Raw genomic sequence first — 25,131 nt, 5'->3', positions numbered from 1 at the left:
CTTGTTGGGTTGGGACGGTGGGGGAAGTCTACTCCACCCGACCAGTTTAATAATTCAGGAATTAAGTAGGAGTTTTGTTGAGTCAATCCGAAGACATGGCTTCATTTATCCATCTCCCCACTGCCTCCACACACTCGTCACATCAAACATCAAAGACAAGTTGCTGCAGTCTCTACATGTGTAACTTTTTAACATGAAAGTCCATAAGAAAAGATTGAAACCACCTTCTAGTGGTCATTTGAGGAACTACAACACTTCTGGAAAATAAAATAGTTGCTTGGAATTAACCTTATTTAACAGACGTACTTTTTTGGCCGTTTTCTTTTAACACTGGTGTGACCTTTATCTCGGTTCTGAAGGATCTACTTTTGGGTCTGCTCTTTAAAACAGGGTTCATTTCAAAATGTGGGAATTTGTGGTTTCTAGCCCATCCGTTTCCTTCAAACGCCTCTTGATGAAGCGTTCTCCAGGGATCTGTTACAAACCGTTTTGTCTGCAAAGTTCAGAGTAGACGCCTCTTCACGGCTCATTGAAAAGTTTTATTTTTTTTCCAAAGTCTTGAAGAAAGTGCTCATTTGGCTAATTACTCGGAGGTAAGCTTTTCCCGCTGTGGTCATTGTAAAACCTCAATCCCCTGCAGCAAATCTGCCCTCAAACGAGGCATCTAGAATTAGAGCAGCCAGCTTTTGAACCTCCGTCCCTCTCTTAATGTTAGTTGAAGCCCGAGAGGATTACCGCTGTGTAGACGGGTAATCCTTGTGTGGTTGTGCGCTCCCGACATATCATTTTCATGTCCTAATCTCACCGCGTTTACAGCGGCAGATTAAAGTCACAGAGGGGATTAAAATCCACATGACAGCTGTCTTGAGCGGGGCGAGGGAACGAGCGGAGGTTCCGTGAGCAGGCAGCTCGCCTCTCGTTATCTGGGTGGTTAATGCTTATCCCATTAACCCTTGTGCTATCCTATGGGGTCCAGATGACCCGATCCTTACATTGACGTGTTCTCCCTACCATGACAAAGGTGGATAAAGGTGGAAAGATTTCATGTAATCCATGGACACCAGTGAAGATCACAAATCATTGAAGAAAAAAGGTTCAGCGCACTGTCTAGTGGGTCTAGATGACCCAACTCCCAATGTTAGAGTGCCTAGGATAGCACAAGGGTTATAAAAGAAAAATACAGCAGAGCCAAACTGTTAAATAGTAAATCTGCTTTTTTTTTAGTTTCTCAGATCAGACTGTTTTTTGTTTCATGAGAAGATGGTATCTGCCAATAAAGTTTTAAGCATTTTCCCAATGCAGGATGGAAATGGTAGAATATTGAGGCATCTCTTTCCTGCGTCTGGCAGTCGATGGCGACGGCCCAACCAACATTAAGAAGTCCGGCCCTGGGTCACACCCAAACACTTCCTGCCATCCCAGCTGAGACGGTTTTGCAGCTCTGTGCTGGAGTCGAGGCGCAGCCGTCAGTGGCGGAAGCCCGGGAACCTTGTGGTCCTCCTCCGACTCCAGAAGCAGACCGCCATCGTGCAGATGCAGCCGTGCTGTGGTGGCAGATTCCCACACAAAGGAACGGGCTGCAGAAACATTTCTGTTCAAACAACCAAAACCGTTCTGTGAGCCTCACCTGTACAAACACGAACAGAACAGAGGTGAACTTGAGACCAACTTGCAGTTCCTAAAACTGATCTAGTAAGGAGGATTTGTGTTTAACTGGAACCTGTCATTGACCTTCAAAAAGTAAAAAAAAAAAAGAAATAAAAACTTTTTTTTTTTTTAAACTTGTCCTGTCCAACAGCTGGGCAGACAGATGAGAGCTGAGGGCCTCTTGTGTTGGACATATTTTATTTTAACAAGAGGGGTTATTCATCTTCAGACAAACCAAAGGTATGTCTGAATAAACCCCTTTTGTAATTGAGGCCAAACTTTATTAATTTCAATCATGTTTGAAAATCTTTGGTGTTGGACCGGACGGAAAAGGAAAGAGGGGAAGAAGAGAGAGGGACGTTAGAGAAGGGGGGGGGGGTGATAATAGGAGGGGAAGGGGGGTAAGACCATGAAGCAGCATAGAGCAGACAGGTTTACTGGTTGTTTATCATTACGGTACGGCTCAAATGTAGTACAAAAAGGGCGTGGCCTGTCCACACACACACTGAAATGTTATCAACACACCTGCTAGCCGCAAAAATGTCCATCTGTCGACATGAACACAAAACAGATAGTGTTCACACGCATACTTATGCCTTAAAACCAACTAGTGTGAAATATTTCAGTCATTCAATCTTGCAAACTGTTAGTGCAAAGGTGAGCTAACACCTGTGCTCAGGTGAGTGTTCTTCTAAAATGCCGCTTTTTTTTTTTTTTTAAAGAAATAAAAACTTTCATTCTTGCTAAAAAAAAATTGTTAAGTCCAGACTCCCGATCAACACTTTTTTAAGTTTACTGACTAAATTTAGTTTCTGCTTCATTCTCAAAGTTGATAAGTAAATTCCTAAATTGTAGCATTTTTCTGATGGAGGAAAATTAAGCTTAAATTGCATTTCTGAGTATTTCGAAGCAGAAAAAAGAAATGCCATATGAAAAAGATTGTATTTGTGTCATAGGAAATGCGCTGGGCGGGCCATAAGCTCCCTGATACACTCGGTTCTATTACATCCACGTGTGGACAAATAGATCCGTGACCGTCTTTGTTTTCCTCGCCCGAGCTGGCGTCTGGATCAAAACTCTACGGCTGGACAGCTTCAATGTAACTTCTCATTTTTGTTGCACGGGGAATGTTTGGTTGTGGGTGTGAGGGGCTATAAGCTAGCAGGAGACAGGGTAAACAGAGATCTCTCAGCCATGGGGAAGGGAAGGGGCGGGGTTTCTCTGTGCCAATAGTCCCGCCCACAACTCAGAAGTGAATCTTTAGGGAACTACTGACGCTCTACAAAAAATACGTCAGGTTTTTGGATTTGGCCTAAAAATGGTATAATCATAATTAAAAGACCACTGGGAACGATTCAAAAAAAGATCTAAACATGATCAGAGTGAGACTATAATAACTTTATTTGAACCTGCAGCTTGACATTAATCTTCACGTATGTACCGCTCTTTCTAAGATGATATTTGAGCGTCATTTTCCGTGGCTGTAGGGAGATTGTTCTTCGATCTTCTCGGCTTTAATGGACTTATTGGGGGCCGAACACAAGATGACTCGGCGTGACGTTAGGCCACAATGTTTATTCAGTAGTGTTGTTTCAACTTACAGGTACAATACTGTCAGCTTCGTAAGACTAAAAAAAAAAGTTAGCTTTACAGTCACACTGCCCCCCACCCCTCCCCCACCCCACGCTCAGCAGGAGCATGATTCCACGTAGGCACTTTGAAGGTTTTAGACTTGTAAATATACACATATATATATATACTTACACATACTTTAATATCATCTCATACACTAGCGAGGAATAAAAACTAACATACAGGAAACACGTGGGGGCGGGGCAAAAAGTCTTTGGGTGCAAGTGGGTGTTGCTGACCATGTGACCTCTGGATGTAGAAAAAGCAGCGGCAAACCGAAGGAGCCATGAGGTCACAAGGTAAAATGTCAAAGAGCAGAGGGAAGGGGCTAAAAGTCATGTGACATGGTTGCAGCCACTCTGTGCTGCCTTGCTTCCAGCAAAGCATCATGGGCGAACGATAAAATGCCTCCAGGCGTTGGGAAATCTTCAGGAGCGTCCGGATCACGCAAACTTGTGCAGAGTGGCAACCAGGTGTCTGACACGAGCTGGATTGTGCATCTGTGTGGGTCAAAAACAACACCGCCCCCCTCAGGTGAAAGCCGTAGCGATAACTAGGAAATTTGTGTGAGACAAAAAAAAAAAAAAAAGACACCTACACAAAAACAGTGCGAAGCTGAAGAAGAGTCCAGAAAGCAAACACTGAAAGGCATGAACCAATGGCATTACCGTGTCTGGACTACAGAACAACGACAGAAAAAGACGCTCCTTCAAAGCGTAAATAAGGTTGTTAATTGACGTTTGTTTCCACTCAAACTTGCGTTTTTGTGCTGCTGCAGTCAGCGTCGCTCCGCAGCAGAACTCATCGAAAGATGGCTGTCAAGGTTTCAGAAACACACAGAAGAAAAAAGTCTCAGTAAGGATACTAAAAGTTCTCATTTGACCTCTGCCATGTTTGGCTGCTGCTTGGTGTGCTCGCACGGCTTTTCGTGGACTCTAGTGGACAGTCTCTGGCAGGTTTCCGCCAACTGGGCGGGGCTTTATGCATAAAACTCCTTGGTGGGGGCCTTCTGGTAGGCCGCACCGGAGGGCTTCCTCTCCCCTAAGTCATAACTGCCTTCGTCCTTCTTCCTCATGCGGTAGACAAGCAGGAGGATGAGGAAGATGGCAAACAGGAAGCCAATCACGCCGCCTGCAATAACAGCTGAAAGAGAGGGAGTTATGATTAAAGTCGTGAAATGTAAAATTTGAATCTTGTGTCAAATTGGTTAAAAAAAACAGCAGTTTTTTTTTTTTTTTACAACAAAGCAAAAAAAAAAACAAACCATCATCAGCAAAGACGATGACTTTCTGGTTTTTGACTTTATTCACTAGGGCAGTGGTCCCCAACCTTTTTCAAGCCACAGACTAGTTTAGTGTCAGAAAATATTTTCACAGAGCAGTGCAAAGAGGATGAAGCGACACGGAAATTTTGTTTTTGGCCTCCAGTTTCCCTTAACTATTGAGGGTAAAGTTCATCTCTATCCTATAAAATTTCTGCAGCTGCTTTAAACTTTATTTGTTCACGTAAGGAACCATTAAAATGCGCTAGATTTTTCTTTAACCCATAACAGTTAAAGCTTGAAAAAAAAGGAAGGAAAAAAAAGAAAAAAATAAATAAATTAATCGCACTCCAACTTTAGCCTTGACCGACCTTAAAAACGCAATGAATAAATACAAATAAATAGTCACTGAACTAGAATTTCCTCAATATAATAATGAACGTAATTCTACCTTTTAAACAACTTTATTAGCAACATTGTTGTAACATTAGACTGTCAGGTTGTTGGAACAACTGTCACAATAAAATACATTTTTGTAGAATAGGTTCCTTTTTTTTTTCTTCTTAAAATGTAAAACCTTTTTCTTGGAAATCAAAAGCTGTTCTTCTGTTTCTTCTCTGGCTCCTTTCTACAAAAATAAATTTTTCAAAAAGTAGCTTGGGGGTTTCAGTTTAGCTGTCGCAGCAGCCGCTTTAAGAGCGCAGTGGATAGATTTTCAACACGTGACCGAGCAACTTGACCTGCGTCAAGAATGAGTGGATTGTGGGGAGAATCCAGTGGTTTTCCAAAATAAAACTAAATTCAGAATTGGATGAACAATGTCGTTGTGAGTGGGTTTTTTTTTTTTGTTGGGGACCACTGCAATGTTCATTTTACAAGTTGATTCTACCATTTAATAGGTTTTCAATCCGAGTTGAATCTTTATGAAGTCAACTTTATCTCTGAAAATCTAGTTTCTGTGTGGGCTTGTTGATAAATGGCATCTACTTATACATTTACCTTTCAGCTTTCTTTAGGGATGCACAAATCACTCTCTATTCACACACAATTTTAGCCATGTTAAGCCACAGCCACAATCTAGCCACAATTTAGTTGCCATGCACCGGCAAGGGCACTTTAACACACATGGTTGGGCAGAGTTGGAACCAAACCTGCGATCAGAATCCCGATAGTTCAACCACTGCCCCAAAGCCAGAGAAAGCTGATTTGATTTTTCAATAATGAGTTTATCAAAATGTTCCCATCAGGCTGAAATCTATACAAAAACTCTCAAACGCGATCATTTCCAAACAGAAGGACATTTAAGGCTGGATCTACTTTTATGTTATCTAATATTGAAGTCAATAAATGGTGGAGATGCTTTTTTATGGTTGTACTGCTTTCATTGTTCCAGCAATGCAGTCTCCCCCACTGTGCAGCTAATGAATGCTTTTCATGTAGTAACATGTTTTCTTTATATTCACATCATATTAACACTGCTTTTTGATTTTTTGCGTCATTGACTTTATGTCTGAGGAACACAGACCTCATTTTACCTAAAAGCACCTTCTTAAACTGTTGAAATGCTCTGGAACACTTTCTGTCTTTGAATCCTGTCTGTTGGCTAACCTCCACTGGCTGAAACACAGGACTGCATGTAAACAGGTTTTTTTTTATCCACATAACTGTCAACAGTTTTGACTTAACTATCCTAATAATATATAACAATATCTTATAAAATTTATCTTATTTTTGTGTCATCAAAATAATATTTTGGTTTATTTTCCTTCAATGTTTACAGTTTTCCTCAATTTTGACCTTTTTATTAAAACTTAACATATTTCAGATTAATTCTCTACAACCCAATTATGATTTTTGTGGATTAATTTATCCTCTTGACCTTCATCTCCAGCTCTATTCCCATCATTTAACTTTTTTTTAACATGTTTAACTTCACTCTCAAAAATTGACTGAACTTGGACCCCCACCTGCCAACACCTCCGTCCTCTGAAAGAGGTTCTCTGAGTGGACCTCAACGGGCCCCGGGCCAGAGCCTGGAGAACCAGTCGTACTGATCTTCTGGTCCTCTGAGACCGGAATTGGAGCCTGGTGGAGGAAAAAAAGAGAAGGTTTAAGGACAGAGTTGGAATTTTGCAAGTTGGCAGAGACATAGAAATCATTCTGGGAGGAAATCTACAAATCCTTTGGACGGACGGATCATGAAGAGGACATCTCAAAATGTAAAAAGTATCTCTATATACTTCAAAAGGAGTATTTTTTATCAAATATCTCTCAGGAACTTCACAAACTGTGGTGAACATTGTTAATACTTCCCCAGTCTCCAGAGTCAAAACCTCAACCATGAAGTTAAAACGCAAACATTTGTTTCTTTTATAAAAAGGCAAAAGACCTTCAGAGATCTGACATGGAAGAACAAAGGTTCAGCCACATCTTCCGGCCGGCTGAGGATACGAGCGCTCCTTCAGATGAGACGACTTTGTGTTTAGCAGAACTTTCTCGTGACGTTTCTACTGCCCGGTTCTGCTCTTTACCTGGGAGCTCCACCTGCCAGAATTCCAGAGGGAACCAGAGTCCTGATCTGACCCATGCGATGAAGAAAGGACGTTCGTTTCTTGAAATGTGTCTCTTCGATCATGCTCTCAGAAGGAGTATCACTAGAGTCCTTGCCATGAGGGCGTGGTCTCAAAGGTCAGTAGCTCTGGGCTTAAGAAAACATGTGTACTTCAAGGTAGGAATCCAGGATTAGAGAAACGGTTCAACATATCTGCAGATCAGCACAAAGCTGCTATCCTCCACTTCAGAATCCGCTGGAATTACATTAATTGCCTAAACGGTTGAAGAGTTACGGTTGTCGAAAGAAAAAAAAGGGCTAAAGCTTCGGTGTTAAAGGGTTAAATAAACAATAAAGATCAAGTGACCCAGGTGACCTGAGCCGGGAACTAGACCTTTAAAAGGCCAGCTGAAGGAGCAAGGAAAGACAAGGAACTTCAAGGAACTTCAGTTCTAACCGACTCCCTCAGCTCTTGGTTTTCTGGTTAGTTGGACGTTTTTCTGGACATCCTACCTCGGTTGTGATGGGTTTTCTTGGGAGGTCTTTTCTGGAGCCTCTGTCCGGGATGGCGCCTACTTTTGGAATGAAGTTTTTAAGGATCGTCTTGGTGGGCTGAGCTGTTTTGGCCTCCACAAAGACCATGCTGGTGGTCATTGGTGCCTCCTGCTCCTCCTCCTCTCCTCCGGCACCTGTAAGGAGAACAGCATCCAACCGTCAACCTGCATGTGTGCAAACCAAACTTCTGATCACAGACCTTCACATTTAGTGGATAATGGTTTGAAGTTTGGATCTGGTGTAGGTTCAGACCAGTAGAACCTCAAAATGAAGCTCGTCTGCAGAAGAATTGCTTTACCACAGCTGCAGGAATTAAAATAACTACAGAGAGGGTGAGGAACAAGCAAACAAAAAAATCTGCTACTGTACCTGAGCCAGATCCAGAGTTAAAGTCGTCGTCATCTTCAGGGTAGACACCTCCTGAGCCGGGCTCCTCCAGGAACAGGTCATCCGATTGTGAGGAGGCCTGAGCTGCTGCTCTCTGAAAACACACAGAAGAACGTTCAGGGAGGACCGTCAGAGAAACGTGGGACAAAGACCTGTCCAGGATGTACCCCACAGTGTCTCAGCCCAACAGTGGCTGAGATAGGCTCCAGCAACCCCGCAACCCTGACAGGGACTAAGCAGGTTCAGGAAATGGATCCATTTTTTATCACTCTTTTAGTGATCATTTAGTTAAAAGAATAGAAATCATGTTTAGTCTCTTTCAAAATATTCCTAACACAGCAAAGGAACAAAAAAATGATTGCATTTTAAATTCAGTCCAAATTTGAAGAGTTTATTCAGAAGAGGAAGGAAGAGCCACCAATTCTAGCTATTAAAGTCCTTCCTACAATGTTTTTCTTCTCTTTAGCAACATCTTTGCAGTCGGCTCAGAAACAAAGATTTACTGTTTTCCCTCTGATGGGCTGCAGACCAGCAAGGGGGGGGGGGGGGGGGGGTCACCCAGATGACTTTAATGTTTCTCACATGACAGGCAGATTGTGCAGTCGCACATTCGCATTCACTGAAGCCACAAACTCTCCACCAGAACTAATCCCGCTAAGTCCTGCACAACAGCAGCACGGGAGGAAACTGCTGCTCTAAGCTGCCGATGGAGCAAATCAGGAGAACATTTGGTCCAAAATGTTTGGCCGTCCTGCAGGAACGACACAATGACGCCACCAAATAACCATTGGATGAGGCTGTGAGAACATTAAGAAGTCATTGAGGGTCCGTGTCTGCTGTCTGAGCAGGAGAACTATAATGATATTTCTAATCCTAGCTGTGAGCTGCGAGAACTTTAGGGCTGGTGCGAACTTTAGGGCTGCGAGAGCTTTAAGGGCTGGTGTCGCTTGAGTCGCGGCCCACGAGGCTTGAGTCGCGGCCCACGAGGCTTGAGTCGCGGCCCAGGAGGCTTGGGTCCCGGCCCACGAGGCTTGAGTCGCGGCCCACGAGACTAGAGTCGCGGCGGCCCACGAGACTAGAGTCGCGGCGGCCCACGAGACTAGAGTCGCGGCGGCCCACGAGACTAGAGACGCGGCGGCCCACGAGACTAGAGTCGCGGCGGCCCACGAGACTAGAGTCGCGGCGGCCCACGAGACTAGAGTCGCGGCGGCCCACGAGACTTGAGTCGCGGCCCACGAGGCCTGAGTCGCGGCCCACGAGGCTTGAGTCGCGGCGGCCCACGAGACTTGAGTCGCGGCGGCCCACGAGACTTGAGTCGCGGCGGCCCACGAGACTTGAGTCGCGGCGGCCCACGAGACTTGAGGCGCGGCGGCCCCGGGAGTTGAGTCGCGGCGGCCCACGTGACTTGAGTCGCGGCGGCCCACGAGACTTGAGTCGCGGCGGCCCACGAGACTTGAGTCGCGGCCCACGAGACTTGAGTCGCGGCCCACGAGACTTGAGTCGCGGCGCACGAGACTAGAGTCGCGGCGGCCCACGAGACTAGAGTCGCGGCGGCCCACGAGACTAGAGTCGCGGCGGCCCACGAGACTAGAGTCGCGGCGGCCCACGAGACTAGAGTCGCGGCGGCCCACGAGACTAGAGTCGCGGCGGCCCACGAGACTAGAGTCGCGGCGGCCCACGAGACTTGAGTCGCGGCCCACGGGGCTTGAGTCGCGGCTCACGAGGCTTGAGTCACGGCCCACGAGGCTTGAGTCGCGGCGCACGAGGCTTGAGTCACGGCCCACGAGGCTTGAGTCGCGGCCCACGAGACTTGAGTCGCGGCCCACGGGGCTTGAGTCGCGGCTCACGAGGCTTGAGTCACGGCCCACGAGACTTGAGTCGCGGCCCACGAGGCTTGAGTCACGGCCCACGAGGCTTGAGTCGCGGCGCACGAGACTTGAGTCGCGGCCCACGAAGCTTGAGTCGCGGCCCACGAGGCTTGAGTCGCGGCCCACGAGGCTTGAGACGCGGGGCACGAGACTAGAGTCGCGGCGGCCCACGAGACTTGAGTCGCGGCGGCCCACGAGACTTGAGTCGCGGTGGCCCACGAGACTTGAGTCGCGGCCCACGAGACTTGAGTCGCGGCCCACGAGACTTGAGTCACGGCACACGAGACTTGAGTCGCGGCCCACGAGATTTAAGTTGCGCGACTGTTTGTGCGACTCACAAGACCATTATAGCACTGAGAACTCAACTCACTCTGAGATCACCTTTCAAATTAAAATGATTTTTCATATTTTGTTTTTACATAAATCCTGATTTATTTTGGATTTATTTTTATCTTAAGAACATTTTCTGTTCTAGTTTAACAGCTGCCTGCCTAATCCACTATGAATCTCCCTTTTACAAGTTTCCTCGGATCGGACACGTCTTCAGCAAGTTGACAACATTATCAACAGAACATCATTCTCTGTTAAATGTTTGCAGCTGACAGACGTCAAACCGGAGGCTAGCTTTAGCTGCGTCCGACTTTTAAGGTGTGATGGATAAATAAAGCAAAAATAAAATGGAACAACAGAATATAAATATCATTATAGAAATGAATCCAAAGTGTCTGCATCTTTATTATTTGTGCATTTGAAATATTAAAAAGTCAGCAGCCACATATCAAACAAAGCTGTTTCGTTTTTGAGAAGAACTGTCTCGATAAATCCATTTGTCGCGGAAAACTCCTGCTTTTGTGTGTAAATCGCAGCTTTGAAGTTGAAGACTCTTATTCGTTTTCCTCATTGACTCTTTTTACTTTTTTGTTTGATTTTTCTTAGTTTTTAAGCATTAAACTACTAACTTCGACCAGCTCCTTAAGGTCATGTGACAGACAGATGAGGTGAACGGAATCCGGTAGTTTTTCAAAATAAAACTTCCTTCAGTATCAGAAAATAAACAAAACGGACATAATCAAAGTCAGCCTATGCATTTTCTTTCTGTCTGCAACCTGGTACTAAGTGGCTCACGGACCGGTACCAGTCCACTTCCCAGAGGTTTGGGACCATCAAACAAAATTTTCAATCATTCACATCAGATAATTAACATCACGTGTTGCAAGGATGCACCGTTTTCTCTCCCAGCATATTATTCTTTTGTCGAACACATCTGCAACAAATATGTGAACCTTCTGGAAATTACTGGGATTTGGGGATCAATTGGACATTTTCTGATTCTAAAACACAAGAATAGAAAAACCAAGTCCAATTAAACAAAACTTTAATTAAACACAATCTGTTTGTATTCCCACACTACAGCTGAGAAAAACATGTGAATGCACAGGCTAATGTTTACGAAACCGAGAGCTAATTGGAACCAGACGTCAGCCAAGTCTGTCCCATGTGATCAGATGGGTTGTGTTGGTTTAAGCTGCTCTCTAAAATCACACACCGGTCTTGAGTTAGACATGCCTGACACTACAGCGTTCTCAGACTCCTGGAAGATCAAGAACTGTTGACTTTCATGAAGCTGGAGAGGTAGCATAAATATCTCTGTTCACGTGTCCACAGATGGAGAAAGTTCAGAAAGTTTATCGTGTACAGTTGACAGCTAGAGAACAAAGAAGAATATTCTAAGAGGGTTTGCAAGGGGGTCAACGTAAAGGCTAACAGAAATCTCTGTTGCTTCCATTTCTGTTGAAAAGGACGATACGAAAAAGTTAAAATAAAAAAACATTGATTTGTTTGGATTTGAAGATGGTTGTTTGTTGATTACAATACCAACGGATCGTCAATGATGAGCTCCTGTCAACCAGGTGATGTTTTGGCCTGATTCTGTTCCTTAGAGAGTTTAGGTGACGTCAAATGCTAATGCTTTTGGAACGGTTGGGTACTTGTTGAAGGTCTTGATGCTTCTCAAAGGTGGGCGTACACGTCAGGGGTTTGTTGTTGGGCAGAGATAACACAACTTTGAATTTAGGAGTCTGGAAAAGTCTCAGTCAATTACAATACGTAAAAGTTTACAAAAAAAACAAATAGCTTATGGAAGGAAACCAGCTCCTGGATTTAAATACTCTGCAGTCTTACTGTGGCTTGAACTCCGGAGAGGAATTGGCAGCAGACAACCAAAAAACTCGGATGCACTTAATCAGTTCAGTAAAGAGAAATTCTACCCCCCACCCCGACGTTCTGCATGCCTGATCTGAAAATGCAGGACATGTTTGGTTGAGATTTCTGCTGCCAAAGTAGAATCAGTCAGCTGTTGTAAAGGCTCCAATGCTTTTCAAATCTGCGCTGTAAATGCTTACATGCCGAGTTCAGTTAAACGTAAAAAACTGTTTGTGTGGTATTAGTTCTTCATGTGGTTATAAAGAAAATGTTATTTCGAAAAAGAGAGATGACAGACTGGAAGTTGGTACTTTGCCATTAAAAAAATCCAAAACTCTATTTTTGTATCGGTTCTAATCTGCAGAATTTCAGACTTCCTGATCACTCACTGATCCAAATAAATGGGCTGTGGAGAGAGAAGTAGAGCTGCAACACAGACTTTTATTTATGGAGACAGAAAACCTGCAGTTCTGTCACCATCAACCCAATTTGACACACATTGACCTGCACATGCAAACTCCCAACACGAGATTAATGTCCCCCCCGTACACCCCACCCTTTAGATCCTTGATCAGATTGACCTCTTATTACTAAAACAACCTGGAACATGGCACAATTAAGGGGGAAATGGGGTTTCCAGCTCAGACGTGCAGGGTCATGGAACACTGAACCTTCTTCAAATCAGATCTGCATCGATCAGGATTTGAGCAGACGGGTTTGATGTTCAACCCTTCAGATGGTTCTCCCGCTTTGGTCTTCTAAAGACTCTCAGAGCTTCTTCAGAGTCCTGTCCAGCCGCTCTGTTCGCCTGAGCAGGTAAAACAGGTGTTTATGAAGACAAAGCAATTTTGAAGAATCCAACATTTATTCTTGGTCACACAGTGAAGTGTTTTGCTTGATTACATTTTAATGTTTCTGAGACCTCCATGTGGGGAATCTGAAGAACCAGCGCTCATCCCACTTCCTCCATGATCACCAGCTCGTACATCTCAGCTCTGACGGAGCGTTACGGCGTGGCTCCGCCCACACCTCAGAGAAAAATGCCTTCAGCACAGACTGTTCCTCATAAGGAGGCCGGCAACATTCTCTAACCTCCTCAGCTCCTACCACATGGGGACCAGCCAGAACCTACAGGAACTCCTCTTGTTGTTAAACAGAGGTGGAGCTCCTCAGGAAACTGCAGCTTCTTTGTGAATCTGTGGACCGTGGGAAACCTTCGCAGTGCTGAGGAGGAGGAGCAGAGGATCTCTCCCATCAAGCTTCATCTTCACCCTTCCCCTCCCCAATCGGCACTGCACAGCTGGATATGCCGAGTTAACATGTGAGCTGCAGAGACCCTCATCCTCCAGCTGGACTAACCTCAACCAACAGGAATCTAAGCGCCATCAGGCCTCTTGTTGCTGCCAAAGCATCTGTGAGGAGCACGAGGAATCGCACGGTCTTCCATCAGCCTGGCAGAGAGGAGCAAGTCAAGATCGATTCTTTTAGGAGCAAACACACCTCCCACAAGGCTCACAAACTACAGCTTACCGTAATTACTTGTTGAGAACAGAAAATGATGCACCAGAATGATCCGGAAACAAAACAAATCTTTCCCGAGAACTGGAAACAGAGGCCAGTTTAAAGAAAAGGTTTGTCATTTGTAAACAGCAACTGTCAGATTCTCTATTTGTTTTGCCAATTAGTCTAACTCTAATCAAATGTCTAACTAAAACAAAAATTAGGAACAGTCAGTGACTTCAATGCTGACAAACAAGCTTAAAATTCCAAAGAGGAACCTTAAAAACATTGGAATTCATTTTGGAAACCCACTTCTATTTGTCATTTGTTTGTGCAGGCGCATGTTTGTGCAGACGCATGTTTGTGTAGGCGCATGTTTGTGCAGACGCATGTTTGTGTAGACGCATGTTTGTGCAGACGCATGTTTGTGTAGGCGCATGTTTGTGCAGGCGCATGTTTGTGTAGGCGCATGTTTGTGCAGACGCATGTTTGTGTAGACGCATGTTTGTGTAGACGCATGTTTGTGTAGACGCATGTTTGTGCAGGCGCATGTTTGTGTAGGCGCATGTTTGTGCAGGCGCATGTTTGTGCAGACGCATGTTTGTGCAGGCGCATGTTTGTGCAGACGCATGTTTGTGTAGACGCATGTTTGTGTAGACGCATGTTTGTGCAGACGCATGTTTGTGCAGACGCATGTTTGTGCAGGCGCATGTTTGTGCAGGCGCATGTTTGTGCAGACGCATGTTTGTGTAGACGCATGTTTGTGTAGACGCATGTTTGTGTAGACGCATGTTTGTGTAGACGCATGTTTGTGTAGACGCATGTTTGTGCAGACGCATGTTTGTGCAGACGCATGTTTGTGTAGGCGCATGTTTGTGCAGGCGCATGTTTGTGCAGACGCATGTTTGTGTAGACGCATGTTTGTGTAGACGCATGTTTGTGTAGACGCATGTTTGTGTAGACGCATGTTTGTATAGACGCATGTTTGTGTAGGTGCATGATTGTGGGGATGCATGATTGTGTAAATGCTTGTGTGTGTGCCTCAGGTCCCACAGTTTAGCTGACCGATCAGAAGGGGATAGAGAAGAGACGGCTGCCGTTCTTGTGTGTGAATGTGTGTGTGCATGGGTGAATGGGTCTGTGACTGTAAAGCGCTTTGGGCCTTCGAAAGGTAGAAAGCGCTATACAAGTATACGCCATTTACCATTTACCACTCGGCTGCCTAATCTGAAGTCTTTAAACTCACACTCGGCCTTTTCCTTAAGAGGATATGGGGGGGGGGTCAGACGACATTGTTAAGAAGCAAATAAATAAAAAGTTGAATGATGTCAGGGAGAGACAGCAGGGCATGATGGGAGCCGAGCAGCAGGTGGCGACCTCTGATCCCATTACAAAGGCTTAACCTTCAACTGTGGGAGTCAGGATGAGGAAGACGAGGCACCTCCTCCTCGCACATCAGCTGCTGTCACCTTACAAGTCCGTGGTTGTGACCCACACCAAGTCACATGACGGTTCTGCATTTGTGGAGGAGGAGATCTGCAGGAATACTGACTGGACCCACAGCGCCGCTCAGCATCTTTAACCAGCTCACCTGTACAGGTGAAGCTGCTGCTCCTCCCTTCACTTTACTTACAGTCAGGACCATAAATATTTGGACAGAAACATATTCTTTCTAATTTAGTTTCTGTACATTACCACAGTGAATTTTAAATAAAACAACTCAGTTGCCATTGAAGTGCAGACTTTCAGCTTTTATTCCATGCGTTAAACAAAAAGATTGCATAAAAATGTGAAAAACTAAAGCATTTTTTAAACACAATCCCATCATTTCATTGGCTCATAAGTAATTGGACAATTGACTTCCATGCTATTGCATGGTCAGGTGTGGACAATTCCCTTGTTATGTCATTATGAGTGAAGCAGATAAAAGGCCTGGAGTTGATTAGAGGACTCATGCTTGCATTTTGAAGATTTGTTGTGAACAGACAACATGTGGTCAAAGGAGCTCTCCATGCAGGTGAAAGGAGCCATCATTAAGCTGAGAAGACAGGAAAAAAAACATGCAAGAAATTGCTACAGTATTAGGAGTGGCAAAATCAACAGTGAGGTCCATCCTGAGAAAGAAAGAAAGCACTGGTGAACTTTGCAACGCAAAAAGACCTAGACGTCCATGGAAGACAACAGTGGTGGATGATGGCAGAATCATTTCCATGGTGAAGAGGAACCCGTTCACAACAGCCAGCCAAGTGAACAACACTCTCCAGGAGGAAGGCGTATCAATATCCAAGTCTACCATAAAAAGAAGACTGCATGAAAGTAGATACAGAGGGTACACTGCAAGATGCAAGCCACTCATAAGCCTCAAAAAATAGGAAAGCTAGATTGGATTATACTAAAAAGCATCTAAAAAAGCCAGCAGAGTTCTGGAAAAACATTCTTTGGACAGATGAAACCAAAATCAACCTCTACCAGAATGATGGCAAGAGAAAAGTATGGAGAAGGCGTGGAGAAGCTCATGATCCAAAGCACACTACATCATCAGTAAAACACGGTGGAGGCAGTGTGATAGTCTGGGCGTGCATGGCTGCTAGTGGCACTGGGACACTAGTGTTTATTGATGACGTGACACAAGACAGAGGCAGCCCAATGAATTCTGAGGTGTTCAGAGACATACTGTCTGCGCAGATCCAGGTGAATGCAGCCAAACTGATTGGGCGGCGTTTCATAATACAGATGGACAACGACCCAAAACATACAGCCAAAGCAACTCAGGAGTTTATTAAAGCAAAAAAAGGGGAATATTCTTGAATGGCCAAGTCAGTCACCTGATCTTAACCCCATTGAGCATGAATTTCACTTGTTGATGACTAAACTTCAGAGAGAAAGGCCCACAAACAAACAGCAACTGAAAGCTGCTGCAGTAAAGGCCTGGCAGAGCATTCAGAAGGAGAAAACCCAGCATCTGGTGACGTCCATGAGTTCAAGACTTCAGGCTGTCATTGCCAACAAAGGCTTTTCAACCAAATATTAGTAATGACCATTTTGTTTTCAGTTATATCATTTGTCCAATTACTTATGAGCCCATGAAATGAAGGATTGTGTTTAAAAATGCTTTAGTTTTTCACATTTTTATGCAATCTTTTTGTTTAACCCATGGAGTAAAAACTGAAAGTCTGCACGTCAATGGCATCTGAGTGGTTTTATTTAAAATTCACTGTGGTTATGTACAGAAACTAAATTAGAAAGAAGGTGTCTCTGTCCAAATGTTTATGGTCCTGACTGTACTTCCCTCCAAACATTAAGACGAGGAGGAAGGAAAAGAAATGTGAAGACAAAAAGTAAAGGCGGGAGCAGCAGTGAAGGGACACCAGAAGAGAACCTCCTCATGTCTCCTCCTCTGAAGTGCTGCTGTGTTTTTCTGCTCCTCAGTGACTCCTCTTAAGAGCTCTGTGTTCTCTCCTTGGTTAATAATTAAAGGCGGTTATAAAAAGTTGCATCGGTGATGAATCCCAAAGACTCCAGGAGCACAGAAGCCTCGGCATCGAACGTATGAGTGGCAAGCTCCTGTGGACTCCTGAGGAAGAGCGTGGACCGGGACCTCCACACAGAAATGATGGCAATCATGGAGCTGCCTCCAGTCCTTTGAGGACGAGGGGATGAAGGACAGAGGAGTCAAACAAGCTCCTCTTCCTCCACACAGGAATGCAGCTGTGCTGCGATGGTCGGCTACCGTTACACACCAGGAGGAGTCCACACAGAGCGGACTTTATGTCCTCCAGCTCCTGCTGGTTCCACTTTGATGCTCCCACCGGGTTCGGTTTCACGGCCACACTGTGTGCGCTTAGAGAGACGCCCGCCCGCCTGATGGTGGCAGGTCCAGCCGCTCCCGGAAGCTTTTGGAGCAGGCGCATGCGTGCGTGCAGATGAGATGCCCAAATGCATTAGAGCACGAGCGGCGTGCACGCGCTCCTACTGGAGGCGGGACACCTGCAGGTCAGGCGAAGCTCCTGCGACGCCAAGCCCCGCTTTCATGGCGAAGTAGAACCCTACAGACATCTGGACTCCTTTAAGCCCTCTTTCAGAGAAGAAAAACTTCTAACAAACAAGAAAACATCCATATCGGATCAATACAGAGGTGATCGGCCACGAATTAACCAGAATGTTGTCACAATTTATTATTTATTTAGCAACAAATTTCTCGCAAAAAAATATTCTGTTCAGAAATTTATGTGTCTGACATAAAATTCTCTGAAATATTTGACCTGATTTATTTTTTACATTTTTCCTTTTCGAGTCTGAGTAAAAGGGTGCAAAAACAATATCAGCAGTGTTACAAATTTTTCGTAGACTTTATAAATCACAACGTAGGAAAACAAATGTAATTTTTTGTTTTTTTATAGATAAAAACTTAAAAATACTGCAATCTTTTTTAAACGTATTGCCTTCTCTCCTTCAAAGAAGTGAAAATGTAGCTTAAAGTCCCGCTCCGATCATCTTTTGATCTATTTGAAACGCCATCTGAGTGGTCATTTAATGACGACTCTGCTGTTTTTAAGTCACAATCATAAAACTCTGTCATTTTCTAGGACATAGTTTCTGCAGAGCGACAGCAGAGCTTTGGCGGGGACAAACCCCGCCCCCTCCCCCATTGCTGAGAGTTTACACACTCCCTCGCCAGCTTATAGCCCCTCACACCCCCAAACTAACATTAGCATGGCAAAAGGTATGGCGAGCAAGATCGAAGCCATCTAGTCCTACAAATTTGAGTCAGACGCCAGCTCAGACGAGGAAAACAAAGACGTAGATGGATCCATTTGTTTATAAGTCAATGCATCCGAATGGAGCAGAGCAGGGAGCTTGTGCCCCGCCCGGCCATTTTTCTGTTACAAAAATGCTATTTTTCCCAACAGCATTTCTTCGTCTGCTCCTGATGTACAACGATTTGACCCAAAGAATATTCATAAATGCAATTTATTTAGCTTAATTTCCTTTAAATATGTCCTCCATCATCAAACAAATGTCACAAGAACATGTTACAAACTCCAATAAACACCACCTTGATTCATAAATCATAAATAGTATTGACTTCAATATTTATTGGCTTTTAATTATAGAAATTTGAATCATTCTTTTAGTTCTTTTAGGATGACATCACGTTTCTATCCGTCTCATAGCATCAGGATTCATTTCAGAGTTTCCCACGCTTCCCCCTCTGCAGCTGTGCTTCCTCCTCTCCAGGGTTCAAAGAGAGTTTCCATAAAGCGATGAAACAACATCAGCTGCAACAATTGTCCTGCGTTGCTTTATGATTTGTTTGTGTGACCTGAAAAACGTCACCCAGTTCCATGCAGACCGACCAGCTCCTGTTGGGAGGCCTGAAGCAGCTCACACTCAGCAGGAACTTCAGCTTTTATTGTGAAGGAAAAAACACACAGACACGGTATCTTTGAAGGTGACTGATCAAAATGTGATATTCCAGTGGATCTGTTTTCAGCATGTTACCAAATAAAATGCATACAATTATTTAAAACTGCACAAAATTGATATTAGGGAGCTTCTTTGTGCAAAATTTAAAAAACAACACTTGGTTTTCTATTTTTGTTCCTTATTTTTTCATTTCAATTGTCTGACCTGTGAAAAAAAAGGATTAAAGTTGTTTTCAAACCCCCCATGACGGATTATTATTCTTTGCATTTTTTCAAACCAAAAATCATCACACTTACATTTCTCAAAGGAAATGCATGTCGATACGAACTACGCTGTTGAAAGCCTTCCTTATTCAAACCGTCAGATCCTGTCAGAGAAAAATGAATGTTCTCGTTGAGAAGAGTCCTTTATTCTCTCCCCAACTCCCCCGAAACCGGTTTTTGTTCCCGCACTCGCTCCTGTGGAGCTGTCAAAACTACCGTTGGGCTCGAGTGACGCGGCTGAAGCGGAGCGTTTCAGTCAGAAACGTGGAGAAAAGTGTTGTTTTTTTTTTTTTTACTCAAACTTGAGCAGCAGGTGTCTGCATGAATGTGGCCGCTAAACATGACAACATATGTGATTCTACTTCAGTGATAACATCTATATCTCATCTCCCCCACCCCTTAATGCCAATAGACTTTTCCAGGAGGCTGCGGTTCCATGTGCAAAATGTCTTTGATCGGATCAAAGATCGCAGAAGTAGAATATGTAAAGACTCTGTTGACCTCAAAGTTTGTTCAACAAGTTTCTGTCTTGTGAAGATCAATGTTCAATGTTATATAAAAGTCTGTTTCTTGTCTGGATCTTCTTGAGCTTCTCCAGTCCAAAAAGCTTGACTGAACTGGTCAACACTATCTCTTACCAAAGGTGGAACCATGATAGGGCTCAGATTCGGGTCCTGGCTGGTTTTCTCCGCGTTTGCAGCCTCCTACGACGCCTTACAATGGTGAGCACGTCTCACCCTGAATATTCATGGGGAGCCCTCTTTTTTCCTCTCTGGGGCTCACTGAGAGGAAACACCATGTACCCTTGAGTGCAGCTCCTCTTCATCAGACCTTTATCTTCTTAGGGTCCTACAAAGGAAGTCAAAGCGGTCATAAACTGCTTCCAGGTCAAGCATCGGGTGATGGAGGTCCACTTGTGATTATTGCCACCTGATCTTTGTTGCTTTCCTGATCTTCTGTTTCTTCCTGCTTATGATGTCAATGTCAACCACGAGTCGGAACACAAACAAGCTCAGATTAAGCTCTTCACCCTTTACCGCCAGAGATGTTACCGGTGACGCCTAAATTTGACAAACCGTAAATCTTTGACCGTAACAACACAATCAACGTGAATCAGCTGATTCTGACGTGGAGAAGAGCGGCTTTTTAAGCAGATATGAAAAGCAAAATCAGCTGAATTGTTGGTGGCGTAAGCACTTTACCACTGTAAAGTGTTACATAACAGCACCAACCTGCTTTTTTTCCGCTTCAGAATCCGATGGAATTACGATAAAATAATTGCGTAAACGATGAAAGAATTACAGCAGTTGTAAGAACGTCAACACTGGAGCTAAAGCTAAAAGGTCAATGAAACAACTGTTGGAACGACGACAACCACTCAGACTCTCCAAAATGACTGTCTTAGAGATATATGACCACACCAGCTAAAGGTAACCATGGTAACATTAACGCTTTAAAACTATCGTCAACACAAAATTCAAATGCGAAAAAAAAGTTGTGGTTGCTAGGAAGAATTGTCAAATGTTGTCAAACGTGAACCCGCTGATTCTGATGTGGAGTAAAGTGGCTTTTAGTATCAGCTTTGCACCGACACGCAACACGTTATCAACGTTAAGTGTTGCATATACGTGCAATGGTGGTTTTCTTTGCGACAGAATCATTAGTTTTACGTTGATTTCGTAAACACATGACTACTGTAATGTTTTGCACATCAGCCCAAAGCCGCTACTTCTCCGCTTCAGAATCCACTGGAATTACGTTACTGCGTTAACGATTGAAGAGTTACGCTGGTCAAAAGAATGTTAACACCGGAGCTAAAGCTGTAGGATTAATGCAACAAATGTTGGAATAACAATGACAGCTCATACTCCTCAAAATGATTGTCCTTGGGATGCACGACCCCACCACCTAATTTTAGCCATGGCAACATAAACACTTCAAAAATATCGTCAACACAAATTTCAAATACCAAGAAAGTTATCGGGACACAACGGTTGCTAGGGAGAATTTTCAAATGTAAAACTACTAGAGTTTCAAGACATTTGTTAGATTTTCTGGAGGAAAAACTGCAGAATAACATCCAAAAACATATTTGATCTTCTACCCCTGTGATTTACCGGCTTCTTACTTCTATTCCGTCATCTTAGCAACAAAGTGGAGGATATTTAGGACTAAAAGGTCTGCCCTTTCTCGCATCCTCTTCCACTTTAGAGACGCAGGAGGAATATAAACATCTCCTCTTCCTCTCTCCTCAGAGTTTACATTGAATGAGTCTCTAAGGACAGGAAAAAAGAGAAAGGCGGGGCCAATGAAAGTCCCCCGGCTCCCCCTTCCTCGTGATCTACTTAGTAACCGTGTTGGTGGTGGACGGCCTTCGATCTGTTTTCTTTTGTGCGAGCCGCTGGTCTTCAGGGAGCCTGCCAGAGAAACAGCCTGTGAGGTGGAGGTGGAGGAGGAAGGGGAACTTCTCAAACCTACATTTGTCCAAACTCTATGCCACCACAATGTGTGTGTGTGTGGGGGGGGGTGGGGGGGGGTGAAACAAGCCCGTTTTTATTGGTGGAAAAATGGAAACGCCTAACCACTTCTCCCATCTCTCCACCTCTTTTCAGGCTCTTTCACTCTAGAATCAACTTAGAGACCGCTTCCACACAAGAACACTAGGTCCAGATCGGTTCAACATGCATACCACACTAAACCCACACCATAATCCTCCCCCCACCAAAAACTTTCAGCCAAAAAAGTACCAACCCCCCACAAACCCCGAAAGCCCTTCATTAGATGTAGGTTATCATCCGTATCTTGTCATTTGTTTGTTTGCGCTTAGGATGCTGCCCACACAAAAAGATAGTTTTTTTGCGTCATAAAAACGACCATTTCTGAAAACTCTAGCCAAAGTAAACATTTTGTATTAGTCTGATTTTGTGCGTCCAAAAATCGGGGTTTGTGCTGATGGTAGCACAGAACCGTCCTTCTGATTGGCTAAATTGAGTCGGGATTCCTCCAGTCGCTAAAGGGCTAGCATATGTAGAGCAGGGCTAAGCGGCGTTTTATGAAGGTTAATGTTGATAAAAACCATTTTGACAACAATTGTGAACAGGATGTCATCTAAAAAAAAAACGGAATGGTGAGTCGATTCAGTTTTTGAACCCTTTAACTCCAAAGCTTCAGCTCTAGTGTTGATATTTTTTCAGTTACAAGAACTTTTCAACTATTTTTGCAATTAAAGTAATTCCAGCAGATTCTAAAGCAGAGGGAAACCGTCTGATCTGGAACACTTCACTGAAGTGAAGCGCTCACCCAATCGACGAGAACCAGCGGATTCTGTTTCGGAGAAGAGCGACTTTGTGCGGATATTGGTGCAAAGCGCAAGGCTACTTTTCTCCCCGCTTAAGAATCCGATAGCATTACTTTAATTCCATTTAGGGTCGAAGAGTTGGGGTAGTTGAAAGAATTTCAAAGCTCAAGTGTAAAAGGGTTAAGAAACTAGTAAACATATTCACGATGCTTAATCGAGGAGAACGAATAGACGTGCATAAAGAGTGAGTCATAGACAAATGTGGAAGAGAGTATCCCATAGTTTTTCCAATTTCAAACTTCCTTATAAATCAGATAATAATAATAAGAAGAAGAATAAGAGTTCTATTTTTGTTCTCAGTGACCCATGGACCACTACTGTTTCACGGCCTTGGGGGTTGGGGACAAAAGTACACAAAGCACGTGTGTGATATTTCCCTTCGGGAACACACCCATATCACCACATTAGCTAAATTGCAATTTTTAAATCGGACAAGTTATTGTGGGTTGGACTCCCTTTTAACCAGAATTGACTTATTATTTGGGGATCATCTCTGCGTCGAACACGGTTCTTGTTGGTCCTCACAAAAGCATGATCCCATAACATATAGTCCCAAAGAACAAATACAAGCACACAAGAGGTACAACAGCTGGCAAGAAACGTGAGCTGGTGAATGAACCCAACCTCCTCTGGATGGTTGGGTTCATTCTGGATGTGAAGGAGAGTAGAAAAAGCTTGGTCCCCTTGCAACGCCCCCCAAAGGCTCCATTAGGGATTGCGTAATGGTGGGAAGATGGACTGAGTGCGCCCTGGGGGGCTCACAGTGGTTTCACTTTAACAAACAAACATCCATCATGCTTATACTGAGAAAAAGATGAAAGCAAACTTTCAGGAGGTCCATCAGAACCAAACAGATCCACTGACCTTCAGGTGTTCCAGGACCTCAAAACTCAACAGAGATGGATCCAAAGTGAATTTGTTGATACTCCAACACCAAATTCAGACAATTACAAGTTTCACTTCCAACTAAAATGCGTCCATTTTAAGCTACGTACACACCGATGCCTGTTTGTGTTCAGCTTTTATGATACTTTGACTCTTGGTTGGTGGCTGGTGTGATTGTAGCTTTAGGACTCCCTACATGTCTCCAGAATGTGACACCAACCAACCATGGAGCAGAACCTCAGACTGCTGTTCAGACGAGGACAGCACGGGTCAGAACAGCACGGGTCAGAACAGCACGGGTCAGAACAGCACGGGTCAGAACAGCACGGGTCAGAACAGCACGGGTCAGAGCGTTTGGCTAAGAAGGTATGCACATGAAGATCCTGCAGAACTAGACCCCAGGTCCGCAGTGATTCAACGATTTACAAAAGAAGATTGGTTCAAGGAACCTGAGAAGGTCAAGCTGCTCTCTTCAGCTGCTGTTGTTTCACCACCATAAAGAGCAGAAGGAGGAACTGAAGGACTTTTCATTCCAGGTCTGCATTCCTGAAAGTCAAATCTGTGGATTGATCTCCAAACTGGAGGAGCCACTTCACTTCTCTGTTTTGAAGATGGAGAAGTTCTCCTCGTGAAGCTCAGACCTCCTCAGTCTAATCACAGATAAGCTGCATCTGTCTGACAAATGACTTCTTCACTTGACGTCTGAAGGTGAGCGGAGTGCGAGTCGACCCGCCGTTGGGTCCTTCAGCTGTGAAGGCTGAACTTTTTCAAACAGTCTTCACGCGGACGGAGCTGCGCGTGCGTGTCCGGGAGAACTCACCGTGTCCCCGCAGAGGAAGACGCTCAGCGCGACGGTCAGCACGATCCACGCGCTCCTCATGGTTCCTCCGCACGGGTCCAACAACAACCTTCCCCTCCTCCTCTTCCTCCTGCAGTTCGGAGACGTGTTGCGCCGGAGGGGGGTTTACTCCTCCTCCTCTTCCTCCTCCTCCTCCTGCCCCTCCGCAAACCTGACTGAATTTACGCAAACAGGCGCCCCCGGCTGCTGAAATCCCCGCGAGGACACGTCGCTGGCTCTGAGGAAACGAGGGCAGACTGAGGCGCGGGCGCTCCGGCGAGCGCGTGCGCCTCTCTTCACCGAGACACCGGGAGAACTCGCGCCAAAGTCGCACAAACAAAAACGTGAAGAGAGCCGCGCGGCCGTTACCGGAGGAGTCACGCTCTGACGCGTCCGTCTGCGCGTGGGCGAGCTGATCCTTAGGAGCGGAGTCAGCTGATCATCAGCTGCGCAAAGAGGCGCGCACTCGTTCGGCACGCGGACAAAAGCTCCCCCTGCTGGCGCGAGGCAACTTCTCTCTGTGACGTCCTTTAATATCAAAACTTCAAACATATATCACAAAATAAAGCAGTTATGATACACAGGACATAGATTTTCACCTACAGAACATAGTTTAGTCTAAATTTCACATTTTACTCAATAAAATCTTCCTATAATTTAGCTGATAATCCTTTTATCTTGTTGAAAAACTCTGTAGGACTTTGGTTGTATATAAAATTTACAATTGTAACACTAAATCTATACTCATAATAGTTTA

General features: G+C 44.5%; 1 protein-coding gene and 1 long non-coding RNA gene across 2 annotated transcripts; both read right to left on the bottom strand.

Moving 5' to 3' along the window:
• Positions 1-3,202: 3,202 nt before the first annotated feature.
• LOC101169622 (syndecan-2-A) lies at positions 3,203-24,794 on the bottom strand. Its single transcript, XM_004074157.4, has 5 exons — positions 24,357-24,794; positions 8,016-8,127; positions 7,605-7,780; positions 6,508-6,625; positions 3,203-4,422 (listed from the first exon to the last, which is right to left on the bottom strand). Exons 1-5 carry the CDS (start codon positions 24,414-24,416, stop codon positions 4,259-4,261), a joined length of 630 nt encoding a protein of 209 aa, XP_004074205.1. The 5' UTR covers positions 24,417-24,794; the 3' UTR covers positions 3,203-4,258.
• Positions 17,769-20,981, bottom strand: LOC110015947. Its single transcript, XR_002291209.2, has 2 exons — positions 20,224-20,981; positions 17,769-20,142 (listed from the first exon to the last, which is right to left on the bottom strand). It is a non-coding gene; the product is annotated as an uncharacterized LOC110015947 (long non-coding RNA).
• Positions 24,795-25,131: the final 337 nt, after the last annotated feature.

The sequence above is a fragment of the Oryzias latipes genome, chromosome 11, assembly GCF_002234675.1.
Source record: "Oryzias latipes chromosome 11, ASM223467v1".
Taxonomy (NCBI): Eukaryota; Metazoa; Chordata; class Actinopteri; order Beloniformes; family Adrianichthyidae; genus Oryzias; species Oryzias latipes.
Note: the sequence above shows the minus strand (reverse complement) of the source record. Positions and strands in the feature narration are given on the sequence as shown.

Coding starts and splice junctions, on each gene's coding strand:
- LOC101169622 (XM_004074157.4), bottom strand. CDS start 24,416: ATGAGGAGCGCGTGGATCGTGCTGACCGTCGCGCTGAGCGTCTTCCTC. Junction 7,781..8,015: donor TAACTCTGGATCTGGCTCAG/GTACAGTAGCAG, acceptor TTCTCCTTACAG/GTGCCGGAGGAGAGGAGGAG. Junction 6,626..7,604: donor GAAAACCCATCACAACCGAG/GTAGGATGTCCA, acceptor TTCCTCCACCAG/GCTCCAATTCCGGTCTCAGA.